This window comes from Pelophylax lessonae (genome assembly GCF_965119305.1).
Source record: "Pelophylax lessonae genome assembly, chromosome: 1".
Taxonomy (NCBI): domain Eukaryota; kingdom Metazoa; phylum Chordata; class Amphibia; order Anura; family Ranidae; genus Pelophylax; species Pelophylax lessonae.
The window spans coordinates 629,347,539-629,364,840 of record NC_138768.1 but is presented as its reverse complement, the minus strand read 5'-3'; the positions used below and the strand labels follow the sequence as shown (position 1 = coordinate 629,364,840).

Below are 17,302 nucleotides of genomic sequence, written 5' to 3'. Positions count from 1 at the left end.
ACTATGTCAAAAAGTGGGATTTTTGAGGCACAACAATGACCGGCATCATGTTTCAATAAGCCATTATCAAGGAGATTGCGGTTTTCAGGCGATGGACACACCACTTCTGCGTTCCATCTGTGTTCCACCTCAAACCGGAACTTCCGCTGTTAGGATCTCACGTCCAGACGCGCTTCGTCAGCACGTCGCCAACGTCATCAGGGGTCATGTCCCAATGAATTGGAAAACAGGAATAATACCTCATATTTAAAGGGAGAGTGACCCATTAAAAATTCCACTGTGTATACCTAGTACGGAAGGATATTTATGGATTATTGTCCCATTTTGATCAGTGGAGAGATATCACTGCTTATGTGACCCCCTATAATCAAGGGGTCCGATTAATCTGGTAAGCAGTCATTTTTGCACTCACTGGGTGAAGGAGTGAAGGTGAAGTGTATCTCTACTATCAAGCTTCAGGATACTCACCAGCTGCCTTGTGATTGAGATATCTCTTGCTGGCCCTTTTGCACTAGAGACTTTAATAGTTTAACTTATATGTACTATTTCACCTTTTGCACAGATTTTCACTTTGTATGGTTTATAAATCACAATTTTAATTGAAATTTAAGTTTAATTGAAATTTAATTAAAATTAGCACTTATACTGTATATATTTATTTAATGTATGTATGTATGTATGTATGTGATTTGGTTGAGCGTCGTACCCCCCCTCAAAGTTATTGATGTGTATCTTAGACCCCACGTCACTAAACTACCCTCATACACCAAAGACACCGTCCACCTCCTAAAAATCCTTGATACCAGCTGTATCGTTATACAATAATATTCCACACAATAAAGGACTCTAAGCAGTCCAAAAAACACTGGGCCAACAAAGCCAACACAATAAAAAATGTAACGATTTAATCGTAGACATGCTGGACTTTATCCTCAATCACATAGTTTTTTCATTCTGAGGCACATACCATCTCCAAACGTGTGGAGTCGCCATGGGCACTAGTTGTGCCCCTTTCTATGCAAACGTTTACTTAGGGATGTGGGAAAAAGAGTTTCTGGCCAAAGACGAGAATAATGGATATGTCAACAACATCATGATCTGGCAAAGATACATAGACGACATTCTGATTATGTGGAATGGACTGGAGAATATGATTGTCTTAAAGAGATGAACAAAAATGAGTACAACATGTATTTCACCATGAGCTTCAGTAAAACGTGAGTTTCCTTCCTAGACACCAGGATCTACAAAAATGAGACCGGAAAAGTTATGACAACCCTCTATAGAAAGGAAACCGCAGGCAACACAATACTGCACGCCTCCAGCTTCCATCCTACATCCCTTTAAAAAATCCATTCCATACAGCCAATTCTTGAGATTAAAAAGGAACTGCACCAACGCAGAGGATTTCCAGATTGAAGCGGACGCCCTTACTGAGCGCCTCATACAAAGGGGCTACACAAAAACATCACCAAGGAAAGCCTTCAATAGGGTGAAAAAAAAGAGACAGAGAGCAAATCCTATTTAAAGGGAACAAAAACCCAGAACACAGCAAAGAGGAACAAACCACGAGAATAATCATGAGGTACACTAACGAGCATAAAAAAATAAGGAACATACTAAAAAAACACTGGCCAATACTCAAGGAAGACCCAAACATCAGGGAATTGGTACCAGATAATCCCGTGATCACTTTCAGGAAAGCTGGATCACTTAAACAAACTTTGGTACACAGCGAACACAAAGAAGGATCAAGAAAGGATCCATGTAAGACGAAGGGCACCTTCCCGTGTGGAAGTTGTGCTCAATGCTCAGTCATCTGCAAATCCACAACCACGATACTACCAAACGGAGATACCTTCAGACCCAAACATTTCACTAATTACAAGACCTAAGGAATATTCTACCTTGTATCATGTGAATGTGGCTCTTTTTATGTAGGTAAAACCCGACAGGAATTCGGAAAAAGGGTTAATAAACACCTACAGAGCATGCGGATTGGCAACTATTATGTCCCTCTTGGAAGACATGTCGCATATGACCAAAATTATAAAATGCCTAAAATGATATTCATGGCCCTTGACCGAATTCGTATCCCAACAAGAGGAGGGGATTGGAATAAGACACTATTACAAATTGAAATGCTGTAATGTTCTGGTACCTTTGGTACCCTAATTCCACTTTTCCTAAGTGTATGCGCCCCACCATTCTCTTTTGGTAAGGTGCGCATACACCTTTAAGACCGATGCTGTCATCACTGAGCGCCGCTGGAGCGGCTATTTCAACCTCCGGCGGTCTCACTCACATGTTCGTTCAACGCCGCATAATCTGCCTTGAAGCTCTCATGCTTGCAAGCATACCTCGCTATCGGAACCACGCTGCTGATCCCTGTATCCCGTTACCGGATCATCCGCTCTTGCCGAACCTCTCCTCTACTACATTGCTACTAGTGATAAGTACCCCACAGGGGAAACCTCTATAACCTTCATACTAAAGCTTACACTATCTAGCTCTGCATACTAAGGACTATTACTACATCTGCACTAACTAAGATTGCTAGCTCTTGAGCCTAATACATCTGCTCTTGCACTGGGTTGGTCTATCCTGTATGTTCACCTGCTACTCTATCATCTGCTACCATACATGATTGCTAAACCTATCTGCATCCCATCTGCTACTATCTTACTTTCAAGAACATTCCTTTCAAGTGTCTGTCATCTACCATCTATACCCAACCTGTCTCTTCAGCCTATCATCACTATATTACTATACATATAAGTCACTCTAGGAACATCTTATTGAGTGTGTGTATTTATTGCTGAATTGAGACTATCCATACATGAGGAGTCTTGGGAGTTGGGATTGGTGTCTCAGCGTTTCTGTACATGACTACTGAAGTGGAATATTTCTGCAGCTGTAAATCCACATTATACATAAAACGCAGGAGCGTTACAGATTGAACGAACCTCAAATGGATTCAGCAGAAATAACCACTCAGGTGACACAATTAAAACAGCAAGTAACTGCGTTAATACACGCACTTGCTGAATTAAGAGAAGAAAATCAGGCTCTGACGCAGCAGGTAACCAGACTGACACAACTTACCACTGCTCAGTCCCCTGAACCCAAAATAAATCCTCCTTTGGTATTTACAGGCGATCGCAAAAAATTTCGCGAATTTAAAAACGCATGTGAGTTACTTTTCTTGCTAAAACCCCGTACCTACCTTACTGATCACATTAAGGTTTGTACTATTATTTCTTACCTAACAGGCGATCCTCGGGCCTGGGCAGACTCTCTTTTTGAGAAAAACGATCAGCTTCTCAAATCCTATGCCTTATTTCTAGCAGAACTTACTAGCCTATATGATGATCCCAATAGGCAGAGTACTGCCGATCTTCAATTAAGGTCCTTGAAACAAGGTAGGAGACCTGTGGAAGCCTTTGAATTCAAGAGATGGACCCTTGATTCAGAATGGAATGATGCATCTCTGAAAACTCAATTTAGGCTTGGCCTATCAGAGGCCGTTAAAGACGAGCTCGCCCGAGCGGATCTGCCAAAAACCCTGGATGCATTGATACGAATCAGTATCACCATAGATAGAAGACTACGAGAAAGAAAGGCTGAAAAAATGGGAATGCCATTATCCAGTTCTTCTCGGATTTCGGCCGATGACCCCACTCCTATGGAGGTAGGAACCATACGCCCACCTCTATCAACTGTGGAAAGAGCCAGAAGACGATCTGGTAATCTCTGCTTGTACTGTGCATCCCCGGATCACAAGATAAACGTCTGTCCCCTAGTCTTCACATGTCCTTCTACAAAAAGAGGGGTGAGTCTTCACATGTCCTCCTAGGGGGATTGACAACTTCAATTATTAACCCTTACATTTTTGTTTGCTTAACATTACAGTGGGACCAGAACAGGATTACTACTAAGGCCATGATTGACACAGGATCTTGTGGAAATTATATTGACATACGTTTTGCTACTTTAAATAAAGTCCCTATTATTTCTAAACCTAAACCTGTCTCAGTGAGTCTAATTAACGGTGTTCCTTTATCCTCTGGTCCGATCACTGATCAGACACAGGCACTCCTAGTCACTACTAACGGGTCTCATATGGAGACCACTACCTTCGATCTAATACCTTCACCCCACTTTCCCATTGTTTTGGGACTTCCCTGGTTACACACACATCAACCAACCATAGATTGGAAGGAACGGACCCTGGCCTTCCTCTCTTGCTATTGCGAGGGTACGTGTAACCTCCCGTCTTCCGGGAAGATCCTGTCTGTGGTGACAGATGAGATTGCACCACTATGTTATCAGGATCTCTCTGAGGTTTTTCTTGAGAAAAATGCTCAAGCACTACCTCCCCATCGAGACTATGATTGTAGTATTGATCTACTCCCAAATAGCAAATTGCCGTTCGGTCATGTTTATCCTCTTTCACAGGATGAACTTTCCCATCTCAAAGAATATTTGGATGAGAATTTGAAAAAAGGTTTTATTAGACCTTCCACTTCTTCCACAGCAGCAGGACTCTTTTTTGTCCGCAATAAGGACTCAAGTCTCAGGCCTATCATCGACTATAGGCAATTGAATGCTATTACAATAAAAGATCGCTATCCTCTACCGCTTATCCCTGAGCTCATTGAGCAGGTGCGTGGAGCTACCTATTTTTCAAAATTGGACCTGAAAGGGGCATACAATCTCATTTGAATCCGTGATGGACACGAGTGGAAGACTACATTCAGAACCAGATACGGATTGTTCGAATATCTTGTAATGCCATTCAGGCTATGCAACGCCCCTGCAGCCTTTCAACGATTTATAAACGATATTTTCAGAGACTTACTAGATGTCTGTGTTGTGGTATATCTGGACGATATACTTATATATTCACGATCCTTGTCTGAACACATAAGACATGTAAGACTAGTATTATCGAGATTGCTTGCACACAACCTATACGTGAAACTGAAAAAATGCTTGTTTCATAAAGAAGAGGTACTGTTTCTAGGCTACATCATATCCAAAACAGGAATCAAGATGGACATGAGTAAGATATCCTGCATTCAGGATTGGCCTACACCAACCACCCGCAAGGCGCTACAGCGATTCCTTGGATTTTCTAATTTCTACAGGAAATTCATCAGGAACTTCTCTGCTATTGTGAGACCCCTCACACAGCTCACTAGCATTAAGAGATTATTCAAATGGTCAGATGAAGCAAATAAAGCTTTTCACCTGTTAAAGACAAGGTTTACTTCTGCTCCCATACTACGCCATCCAGACCCATCCCTCCAATACATTCTGGAAGTAGATGCGTCAAACATGGCAGTAGGAGCAATACTCTCCCAACGACCAACTAACACTTCACCACTCCAGCCAGTCGCCTTCTTTTCTAAATCCTTAAGCAGTCCAGAGGTAAATTACCCCGTGGGTGAAAAGGAACTGCTTGCTATAAAATTGGCTCTGGAGAATTGGCGACATCTACTCGAAGGCACCCGATTACCAATACTTATATACACGGACCATAAAAATCTTCAATATCTTCAGACTAACAAAACTCTCTCTCACCGACAGGTACGATGGTCACTATTCTTTCTAAGGTTTAACTTCCTAGTGACCTACACACCTGCAGATAAGAACAAAAAGGCGGATGCACTATCACAACTAACTGAAGAAAACTACTTTGAAATCCCTTCCGTTCCTATAATACCTCACAAGCGTATTATTGGAGTTGTCCGTTCTTTGAAGGAAGAGGTTTTGCATGGTATAAGTTTGGATTCACCCCCACCACAACTAAATACCGATGCAGAAGGCTTCCTCTACTACAACGACAAACTTTACATACCACCTACCATGCGCACCAAGATTTTGGAATTATCGCATGATGTGCCTATGGCAGGACATATGGGTATGACAAAGACTCTTAATCTGATTACCAGACAATTCTGGTGGCCTGACATGAAAACATCTATACAAAAATTCGTCTCTTCATGCAATGTCTGTGCCAGGTCCAAAATTGACACTACGAGACCATCCGGTCTACTATGCAGTCTACCAATACCCCAAACTCCATGGGAAGTTGTGTCCTTGGACTTTATAGAAGAACTACCTCCTTCCAAAGGATTTAATACCATCTTGGTGTCAGTGGACCATCTGACAAAGATGGCACATTTCATTGCTATTCGCAGACTACCTTCGTCCAAACAAACGGCAGAACTCCTGATGAAACATGTCTTTAAGTTACATGGTATCCCAAAAACTCTTCTGTCTGACCGTGGATCACAATTTATTTCCAAGTTCTGGCAAGAACTATGTCACATACTACGAATTGAGCGGAAGCTCACTTCTCCTTACCATCCACAGACCAACGGACAGACTGAAAGAGTCAACCAATGCATCGAGCAATATTTACGTTGTTACACTTCTTACCAACAGGATGATTGGGTGGATCTTTTCCCTCTGGCAGAATTTGCCTACAACAACGCAACCCACAGTACAACCAAGCAGAGTCCGTTCTACTTGAACTATGGGTTTCATCCCTCTATTCTTCCACCACGCATCCTTCCTTCAAATAACCCAGTAGCCTCAGACTATCTTACCCAAATAAAGGACTCTCTGGGTTTGCTTAATACTACCATTGCACGCGCTCACAGTCAACAAAAGAAGTACTATGATCTTCGCAGAAGACCTTCTCCTCAGTATGCTATTGGGGACCTCGTTTGGCTCTCAACAAAAAAATTTAAGACTGAAAATCCCTAGCAAAAAGCTTGGACCTCTCTTCTTGGGACCTTTCCCAATCAAGAAACTTATTGGAAAAGCTGCAGTACAGCTTACATTGCCAATAGACCTCAAAATACATCCCATTTCCCATGTGTCGCTACTGAAGCCCCATGTTCCTGACCAAGGAATAAGGCCTACTATCCCACTTCCTCCTCCTGTACAAGTTGAAGGTGGAGAAGAATATGAGATAAAAGAGATTCTGGATTCTCGTATCCACAGAAGAAAACTTCAATACTTAGTTCGATGGAAGAACTATGGGCCCCAAGACGACACCTGGCTAAACACCTCTGACATACATGCCCCTAGATTAATCCGCAACTTTCATGTGAAGTACCCAGACAAACCAGCTCCAGAGGCCTTCAGGAGCCGGCCTTAAGGGGGGGGGGGTACTGTAATGTTCTGGTACCTTTGGTACCCTAATTCCACTTTTCCTAAGTGTATGCGCCCCACCATTCTCTTTTGGTAAGGTGCGCATACACCTTTAAGACCGATGCTGTCATCACTGAGCGCCGCTGGAGCGGCTATTTCAACCTCCGGCGGTCTCACTCACATGTTCGTTCAACGCTGCATAATCTGCCTTGAAGCTCTCATGCTTGCAAGCATACCTCGCTATCGGAACCACGCTGCTGATCCCTGTATCCCGTTACCGGATCATCCGCTCTTGCCGAACCTCTCCTCTACTACATTGCTACTAGTGATAAGTACCCCACAGGGGAAACCTCTATAACCTTTATACTAAAGCTTACACTATCTAGCTCTGCATACTAAGGACTATTACTACATCTGCACTAACTAAGATTGCTAGCTCTTGAGCCTAATACCATCTGCTCTTGCACTGGGTTGGTCTATCCTGTATGCTCACCTGCTACTCTATCATCTGCTACCATACATGATTGCTAAACCTATCTGCATCCCATCTGCTACTATCTTACTTTCAAGAACATTCCTTTCAAGTGTCTGTCATCTACCATCTATACCCAACCTGTCTCTTCAGCCTATCATCACTATATTACTATACATATAAGTCACTCTAGGAACATCTTATTGAGTGTGTGTATTTACTTGCTGAATTGAGACTATCCATACATGATGAGTCTTGGGAGTTGGGATTGGTGTCTCAGCGTTTCTCTACATGACTACTGAAGTGGAATATTTCTGCAGCTGTAAATCCACATTATACATAAAACGCAGAAGCGTTACAAATGCACTGGATTAGACTGTTAAAAGCAACACTACCACCTGGCCTTAAAGTGTCCGCCCATTCCTTGAAGGCTTTGCCTCAGGAAAAACGGATTAATTTCATTAGAAACAAAACATGATCCATTCACCCAAACCCTTGATCTAGCTCTTTTGTGACCCCCAATTAGTCTCACAATCTATCCTTATCAAACCAAGAATTCTTGCACAATTCTGTAACACATTCCTTAATTTAATCCAGTAAAAAAATTGACCGGTAGGGTACCCCCATAAAAGGGACACCTACATCATATCTATACCTCAAATATACCTCCTACTTAAGTCTTAGGATTAAACCAATGGAAAACAAACACCCATAATCCTGAACTTCTCCCTTTCAAAAAAACAAATGTCTAATAATACAGTTAGACACCCCTCCAGAGACCCTTTATGGGCCGTACCTATGACAGAAAATCCTCTAATCCTTGTTAAAACAACCAATATGAGATACACCCAGTTCCATGGGATGCACCTCCTATGTCCAACCCGGGCCATCCTCTCTCCCCCTACCAGCAAGCCGACCCAGACACATTTTGTGTCACTTCCCACCTTTGTATTTAACTGCTGTTAATACTAGAAATGTATAACTAGAAATAGGTCTCCTATATTCCACAATTATTATAAATTTATATGACCCAATACTAATGATTTCCATAAATATTTATTATGCTGTATTCTTATGTTAAGTCGATACCATGAAATGACCGCCCCTCTGATCCTTTTTAAATCGCATCCGGCACGGAAAGCCCCGGTACCCCAAGACCGGGGCTAAAGGAGAAAAAGGATGGTACTTATTACCCCCCTCTGATTCCCCTCCCCGGGGTTTCAGCTCTACTGTACGTGCCGGCGGCCAGCATAGCCTGTCACGGCTACACGGCATCCCAGGTGCGCACCAAGCCTCTCCCAGCGCAAGCGCACTGGGAAGCTGCCACGTCACAGCCGTGACATGTGGTATCGCGCAGCGCAGCACTGCGCATGAGCGAATCACTATATAAGGCCGGGGAACTGCTCAGGATATCACTTCCCTCTGTGAGAGTGACAGAGGCACATCCTGAGAAGCGCTGCCAAACCGGACCTTCACCTTGCTTGCAAGACTACAAAAAGTGAGTGGAACAGTGGAAACTACTTTGAAACTCCTATAATAACAACAGGAGTTTGTTTCCTCACCGGTACCCTTTTGACTCCTCACAATAAAACTAATCACCATAAATCTATGAAATGTTTATCGTTTTTCCTTTTTTCATTAGTCACACACTTACCTGCTTGATGGGAATCAGGGAGACCTAGGATTCCACCAGCATAGCTAATTTATGAGAATTAGCTTGTGAGTACAATATGAATTCACATACATATATATATATATACTTTTAAAGGACCCTATAAACATTTTTCAACTTACCCCATATATATACTATCTGCAGAAGCAGCATAAAGTTCTTTATGCGATTCAGGGACCAGAGGGAACCAGCCTACATACATGGATCAGACGAAAAAGCAATATGTATGTACCAAGTCACGTTGCACCAATTCCGTTTTGGTCTGCATATGTGTATTTAAAACAAAAATTATTGTATTTTCAGACATGGCGACCAATCCTTGATAAAAGGCACTTATACTGTTACCCAGCCAAAAAGCGTAGGATGTTTTCGGATATTATCTCTGACACATTCCAAGCCTGAACAATGAAGCATGGAACAACAGAGATAAATGTTCCAAAAATCACCATTCTCACCTTGTTACTTGATCCTTCATCAACTCCTCACCTCTTCACTGATGGGCCTTTAACCCATCCACTACAAACCTGTCTATTACCTTGTAAAGCTTTTTTAATAAATTGTTGGAATTTTACCGCTACTGAACACTTCTTTTCATTACTTGCCCTTAAAGTCCCACTATCTTTGGTTTGAGGCACCAAAACCCCAAAAAACCATACCAGAAGCGGACCACAGAAGCGCCAACTTTTTTATTGAGATTGTTAAAAGTCGGGGACTCTTCCACCGGAAACATGGTTGCCATGTTTAATCTGGAAACCTGAGGGTCCACCACCGCTGGCACAGTCCGCTTCTTAAGAAGGGACTCCTCAAAGGGGTAACACCTAGTAAAGCACTTAGGAACCCCACTGAGACACTTTGGACATCCCCACTCTTTAGCGAAAAATTCTGTCAAAATAGGGAGGGAAAGGATACCTGCTCCTCCGTCGGAGCTTCAGCCGCGTCCTCCATCTTCAGGGTCTCACGCACAGATACACCAGCGCCTTTTTCGTGTGCATTGGCAGATGTGGAGGAATCATCCTCACTATCAGAGGATTCCAGGCGTGTGGTCGCAGACAGAGCTTTTTTTTAGCCCATCGCCCACAAGCCGCCTCCACCCGGGACACAAGGGACTCCAGAATCAATGTCCGTGCATGGATGGATGGGTGGGACCGGGAGGGGTTTAGGTGGGAAAACATGCTGTAAGGACTCCATGAGTCACCAGGGTGACCCCACAAAAGTGTAACACACTGCTAAGGGACAACCCCCACCACGTCGGCAGCACCACCCGGTCACAAAACACAAGGTACAGAGCAATCCTTAGCAGAGAGGGAGAGGACCCCACCAGACTCACCACCCGCCGACACAGGCACCTGCAAGCACCAGAAAATTCTGCACTACACGTGCGGCGATCAGGAAGCTAAGTGATCCAGAAGTCAGCACCAGGGGATAAGGAGGGGCTCCCACCGGGCTTCACTGTCATGGCTGCTGCTATTTGCAATGGTAAACCACAAAAAAAAGGCCACCAGACTACACAAACATGTCCGCTGTGTATAGAAACACACAGGCAACAAAAAAAAATGGCAGCAACGTGAGGCATACAGGGAGCCTCAGGACAGAACCAGGCAGGATGGGGGGCCCTGGCAGGAGCCCCCACCAGGTACAACCCCCCCCCCCGCACAATTGATCATCTGGCCACTGGCGGCGCACCCCCCCAACCCCCATCATCATTAGCGCTCTGACCCCACCCTTGGAAGGTGGCCAGATCACCCAAAAAAAAAAATACATCCCTAGCGTATGTGGAGGGTGGGGGACTTGACAAGGGGGGGTGCCTGTGGAAAGGAGGGGAACCTGGGGGTCCGACCGTCCCAAGAAGGGGCCCACGTGCCCCCCAAAACCCTCCAGGGGTAGAGGGGGGACAGCTACTCACCATACCAGGAACCAGGTAGGCACCGCTCCAGAGTCCTCCTCTCCACTGAAATGGGGGGGGGGGGCTATCTGCCAGGAGGAACGCTGTGACTCAAGCCGGGGCCAGGTCGTATGCGACCTCACGAGGCGTTTAACTCGCAGGTCCAGCCCTCGTGCAGTGGGGCTATGTCACGGATGACCTAGCGTAGTGCTGATGCCTGCGCGCTGGAATGACTGGAGTGACCACTGGATCTAGATTATCCAGCCTGTCGCTCAGTCTGCCAGTTGATAGTAGATCTCACAGGAAAAATCCACGAGGAAAACATTTTCTATCTAAAAAATTTTGCCAGGACCAAAGATCCCAGCAAGGAACTAGGACCGTACTCCTGACTAGGCCAAAAAAACTGAGTGACTATAGCAGGGAGAGGGAGTATACCCCCTGGGACTGCCCATAAGTGTAGCCAGGTTTTTTTCTGTCTAGTGTCCTACTCCTGTAGGGGGCAGCATAACTCGATGGTCAAGAATGACAGGAGCTGTGTCTGTCAATCAACAAAAGAGAAATAATGATTTTCTCTACATAAGCGACATCGGTCATTGGGTCCATCCAATTTTGATACTGGCCACATGAACAGCCACAAGTTTGAACTTATTTAACTTATCATTGTGCATCTGGAAGCAGCCCGATACCGTTGGGGCAGCTCTGAATGATTACTGCCCTGAATTGGCATTTTCCATCATTTGCTTTCTAGTGGAGATTGCCTAGTCTGTTGTCTAGTCTGTTAGTTGGTGTTATTAGTGCGTGCATGGGGCCCATGAGGACTATGTGTAGTGTGACAATGTTGTCTGCTTGCTTTTATTGAGGTCATTGGGGGTTTTATATTTCCATTTTTGTCTCTGACTGATAGGAATTTTTCAAAAAGAGATTTGAATTAGATACCGTGGTTGGTCCTCTGTTTACAACTACTTTTTCAGGGTGACTCGGTCCCCCTGAGTTTCCCTTTTAGACTGCTCAGGTGTTCACCAGTTGTGGAGGTACCCGTCCATTTTGGACGAATCGGTGCTGTTACTTTTCTCACTACCTTTCCCACAGTCCAACGTGGGTTTAGGCCGCAGTGGTTTTATTTATTCATGGTATATATGAAATTTAGGGCACCCTGAAAATATCACAAGTTTTATCTACTCCGTCCCTTCCTATCTTATATAATAATAAAGCAAAGTGCCACTTTCACAAGGAGAATTTTGTTTCCAGTCCACTGAGATCCCACCCCAGAATACCCAGAGGTCTTTCATGTACATCCCGATCCCAACACACATAAACCTCCTTTCCCAGTTTCAAGGGCAGCATAGCCCCTCTAGTACAGACCTGTGCCTTCAACTTCACCGATATATATAATATAAAAGGAAAAGAGCACTGGGGGCTTTTTGGTACCCATTCACCTTTACACTCTAAGTGACTTTCCAAAATATATAAACAATTCAAAATGTCCAAGAGCTGATTTTGTAAACATATAAAACAATTTAATTAACACCTATATAGTTTCTGTTAAATGGCATAATTCCCTATACATAAATGCTTGTGTAACTTTAGCCACTATAGATATAATTTTCAAATTTGCATAAAAAATACAACCAGTCAAAATATGGTTCATCAGCTATGTAAACATGTAAAAGACCTGACATTAAATATTTTTAAGTAAATTCTACAATCATACTTTAATGAGTGTATCTTCTGAAAAAACACCAACGTTTCCAATGAAGTGCTAGGCTTCAAAGGGAAAAAAAAACAGGGGTAATTTGGGTTTAAATCAGTAGTGATGTTTGTAAAAAAATAAAATTCACCCTGCAAGGCAATGTCATATTGTGCTAGTATGCATACTAACACATTATGAGAGACTTACCTTAAAATGAAGCCCTCAAGCAGTGCCCTGTCTTCCCTCAGTCTTCCTTCCAGGTTCGCGGGCTGCGGCCATCTGACTGGCCGAGCCACAATGACATTGCTCCTGTGCAGTCACTGTTTACAGCACAGACAGTATACCGTTCCTTCAGAGCGCATGTGCCAGTAACGTCACCGGCGGCTTCTGCGTGGAATATCTCCTAAACGGTGCGCGTTTAGGAGATATTAATTTTACCAACAAGTAAGCTTTAATATACGCTTACCTGTAGATAAAAATTTCACACACAACTTTACCACCACTTTAACAGTCCAGGCTGAATAGTTTGTACAAAAAAGGTGTACACATCCAGGTAGAATGCCTACTTATTACTTGTCATTTTGTGTCTATGTTAACAAATAAACAGAGAAACATGCTTACATGCATTCATCACTAGATCTGTTCTGACTTCTGGTTTCCAGTCATCCCAAGAGGTCTCAAATCCATCAGCAAAACGAATGCAGAAGTTTTTAAAGTGCCCTTTGCTCACCAGAGACTCTGATGAGCATGCTGTTATCAAAGTACTTTCAATGGTCAGTACCAAAGCAGAGCCTGTATCAAAGTCACCAGTGTGATTTGCCTGGTAGAAACAAAACAGAACTTGATTGTAAAACGAATGAGGTAATGAAAAGGCTAAGCATAACAAATCACTTATTGTATGTTTATCCCGCATATGATTATATAAACTATTACACATTCGTTTATAATAAAGGTTAAAACATTGAAGGATGGTGCTGAGCTCAATACCTGTGGTGCATTGGTGATGGGTAAACATATCCCCAAATCATTGACTGTGAGTTGGAGAAAAAGAGTTCCAAGTGCTTGGGCAGATGTCTGTTGAATTCCTGGCAGCATGTCTACTACTTCCTTTGTTGCCATGTGAATATCCTTGTTTAGTGCCATTCGCTGCTCATTCCAGTTATCATATGCTGCCTTGTAATTCAGCCAGAATAGCACAGCTTTCAACAGAGATACAAATTAATAGTCACTTTATATGTCATTATGAAAAATAAATGATAAAACTTAGTCATACTTATCCAGTTCATTAACTGGGAAATTTCTTCAGGATGTAGATATGGGAAACATAGTCAGGGTAAAAAAAAGAAGCAAAAAGTCTTTGTTTTTAAGAGACTACAAAAAGTATTATTGAAAAAAAAATAATTTAAAAATGTAAACTGTAGCAATTTAAGGAAAGGAACCATCAATTGGGAAAAATAAAAACACATTTTGTAAAATGCAGAATATAAAAATAACTGCAAGTAACCAGCAGGGCTGCAAGAATTTAAATGTTTTAAAAGGATTATAGAAAAAAAATAAAATAAACATTAGCAGGCTTTATAAAGTGTGAGTGTCAGCAAGAGAACTGTACAGAATAAAAAGGTTGCCATGTGTTTAGGAACAAATTATGAACAAACACCTGGGTATGACTGAAATAAGCTAAGAAAATCAGCCTCTTGTTTTCAAACATGTTTTTATACACCTGAGGTAAGTAAAGTATTGTTTAGGGTACTCTACACTTATTGTGAAAGGTAGACAGAAATAGAAAGGCAGCTGCTAGTACCTCTGTCAAAGGCTACAGGCTGTGCATAGACAATGGGTCTACTCAAGGTAATAAGCACTGCTTCTCTGCCTGTAGAGCCGCTGATCTCCTCCTGCAGTGCATTACGCAAGCCTATGCGGGTTTTAAAATAGGCAACTTGATGAAAATCTGATCCAGCCTCTTCATAAACCTGCATGGGTCACAATATTAACATTTAGGAAAAGGCATGTAAGGATGACTGCAACAAAATAAAAGTCTAGACAAGTTATGGTAGGGTAAATAGGAAATTCACCATGTACTTAAAAAAACAAACGAAAACTATTACATTAACTAAATCTAAAGTTGCTTACTTGATGTTTCACAATTTGTCCAAGAGCCAAGTTCAAATCAACTTGACATTTGCCAAAAAGCTTTAGATAGCTACTGCTTCCAGGTAAGGCTTTTGTCTGAATTCGATTCGACAACTCCAGTTCTATCAGACCGGTCTCAAATCTGACTGCCCTCATGGAGGGAGTTGTAGCTGTCACTTGGATGCCCTATAGAATAAACAACCATAAATCCAATATTTAATTATCAGTGTTATCTGTCAGGATGCAGTCAATCTTGTAAATAAGAACAACGGGAATGCACGGTTATATTCTAGGAAAAAACATCAAACAAAAAAACATGCTTAAAAACTGAGCACATTTGTTTTTAAAATCTATCACAAAAGGATAGTCCTGTTATGTGGGATGCTTAGGCTCAATGATCCACTGGTTTCTCCCAAACATAAGTTGAAAGTAGAAAAAAAATGCTGTTTAAATGGAGCTCCAAATGTTGTTTTCAATATCTTTAAAAGTGCAGCTTTCAGTAAAATGATAACCGGTGAAGAAGTATGTGTTATTAAAAAAAAAAAAAAAACCTTTGTATTCACCTAGCTGGGTGCAGCATTGATCCGATGCTGCATCTGTTCCCCGCCACCTCTGCACTGAGAACGGAGTGATCAACCACCACTGAATGCTCAGTTCTGCCCTCCATTTCGAGCAGAGAGCTGTACCTGTCAAGTCATCGGCTCTCTCCTCTACCCCTCCAGTACTCACTGGAGCACTTGGATAGGGAGGGGAGGGAGTAGCTGGCTCGGCCTACCAGAGGCGCAGCTAAGAGGCTGAGCCAGCTGCCAGTCCAGGCATCTGGGTAGATCAAAACTATAAAGTCAGGATCTTTCCCCAGCCTGAACCAGCTGAGTAACAATTGCTAACAGTGGACTTTAGCCCGCTACAGGCTGAAAATGGGTCAAAGCAGTGCAAAACAAACTGCACTCCTGTGATCCATAGGAGAAGTATAGTCAAAAAAGCAGTGGCCATACTTCTTCTTTAAGGGTCCTGTTCAGGCTATATATTGTTGTGGTCCCCCAGCTGTGCTCCTGTGGTGTCACACTTTCAAAAGCTCCCCCAACGGAGACTACAAGAGGCTGTCCCAACACACACCGGGTAGGAAAGGTACATAACAATAATGTGTGGCTGACATTGAAGCAAGAGTATGTGGACTGTAAGTGACTGAAAGAAACAAGAAGAGATTAGCAGCACTGAGTTGCCAAATTGGATAAAAAATTTTTGAAAAAATAACAGTGCTAAAGTATAAATAAAGGCAACACTTATTTCGATTTAGAGTGGTGAGGGATTAGAACGACTGGCAGGTATTTATTGCTGTGCATCCGTTTGGGAGTCTAACGAAAATAGATACAGTGACTTCCCTATGCTTTCCAACACAAGAAAAAAAAACGTTTTGGCCTTATTTATACTTTAAGCAAATTAAATGTAGCTCTGGTTAAGATTATTTACAGTGGGGAAAAATTGGATTTTTGTCTTACCGAAAAATCATTTTCTCTGATGTCCATTGACGAACACAGCTCCAGAATCTTCTTGACCACTGGGTTATGCTGCCCCCTACAAAAGTAGGACACTAGGCAGGAAAAAGCTTTAGAACGCCTCCCAGGGGGTATACTCCCACTTCCTGCTATAGGCATTCAGTTTTGTTGCAAGCAGCTTCAGAAGAAAAATAACCCAACTCAATAGAGGGGTGGGTGCTGTGTGCGTCAATGAACATCAGAGAAAAGGATTTTACGGTAAGACAAAAATCCAATTTTCTCTTTCGTTCACTGATGGACACAGCTCCAGAATCTTCTTGACCATCGGGACGCCCCAAAGCAGTGTCAAAATGAGGGGTGGGAAAAAACATAGGAGAAAAAATTCCCAAAGACTAAATCTAGCCAACCAGGTAATATGGAGCTCAACCAGGAACAACTGGAGCTCACCTGAAAAAAACCCAACACACCCTCAAAGAGGACAAAGTCCTCACAAACAGCGGCCTGCAAAACCTTGAAGCCAAAAGCAGCATCCGCAGATGCCAACACATTTACTTGTATCATTTTGGGAAAGTGTGCACAGACGACCAGGTGGCCGCCTTGCAACCTGCATCACTGACGCCTGATGGTGAAAAGCGCAGGGAGCACTAAGCGGCCAACCCTTTGCGAGGTCCATCCGTAAGGACAAAAAGTGAGTCTGATTTCCTAATGACTCAGTTGCCGCCAGGTATACCCTGATCTCCGGAACCACATCCAGAGAATGCAAGGCAAGCGCCTTAGGATGCTTTGGTTCAGG

The 17,302-nt window shown here is 42.9% G+C and overlaps 1 protein-coding gene across 11 annotated transcripts in view; it reads right to left on the bottom strand.

Moving 5' to 3' along the window:
* Positions 1–17,302, bottom strand: part of BLTP1 (bridge-like lipid transfer protein family member 1) — a 754,177-nt gene that overhangs the window by 189,289 nt on the left and 547,586 nt on the right. For all 11 annotated transcript variants that reach the window (XM_082243836.1, XM_082243839.1, XM_082243842.1 and 8 more), the window contains 4 exons: positions 15,014–15,199; positions 14,685–14,853; positions 13,871–14,082; positions 13,505–13,703 (listed from right to left, as the gene is read on the bottom strand). In XM_082243836.1, the coding sequence (XP_082099962.1) occupies positions 13,505–13,703; positions 13,871–14,082; positions 14,685–14,853; positions 15,014–15,199 (766 nt within the window). The remainder of the gene's footprint in view (positions 1–13,504; positions 13,704–13,870; positions 14,083–14,684; positions 14,854–15,013; positions 15,200–17,302) is intronic.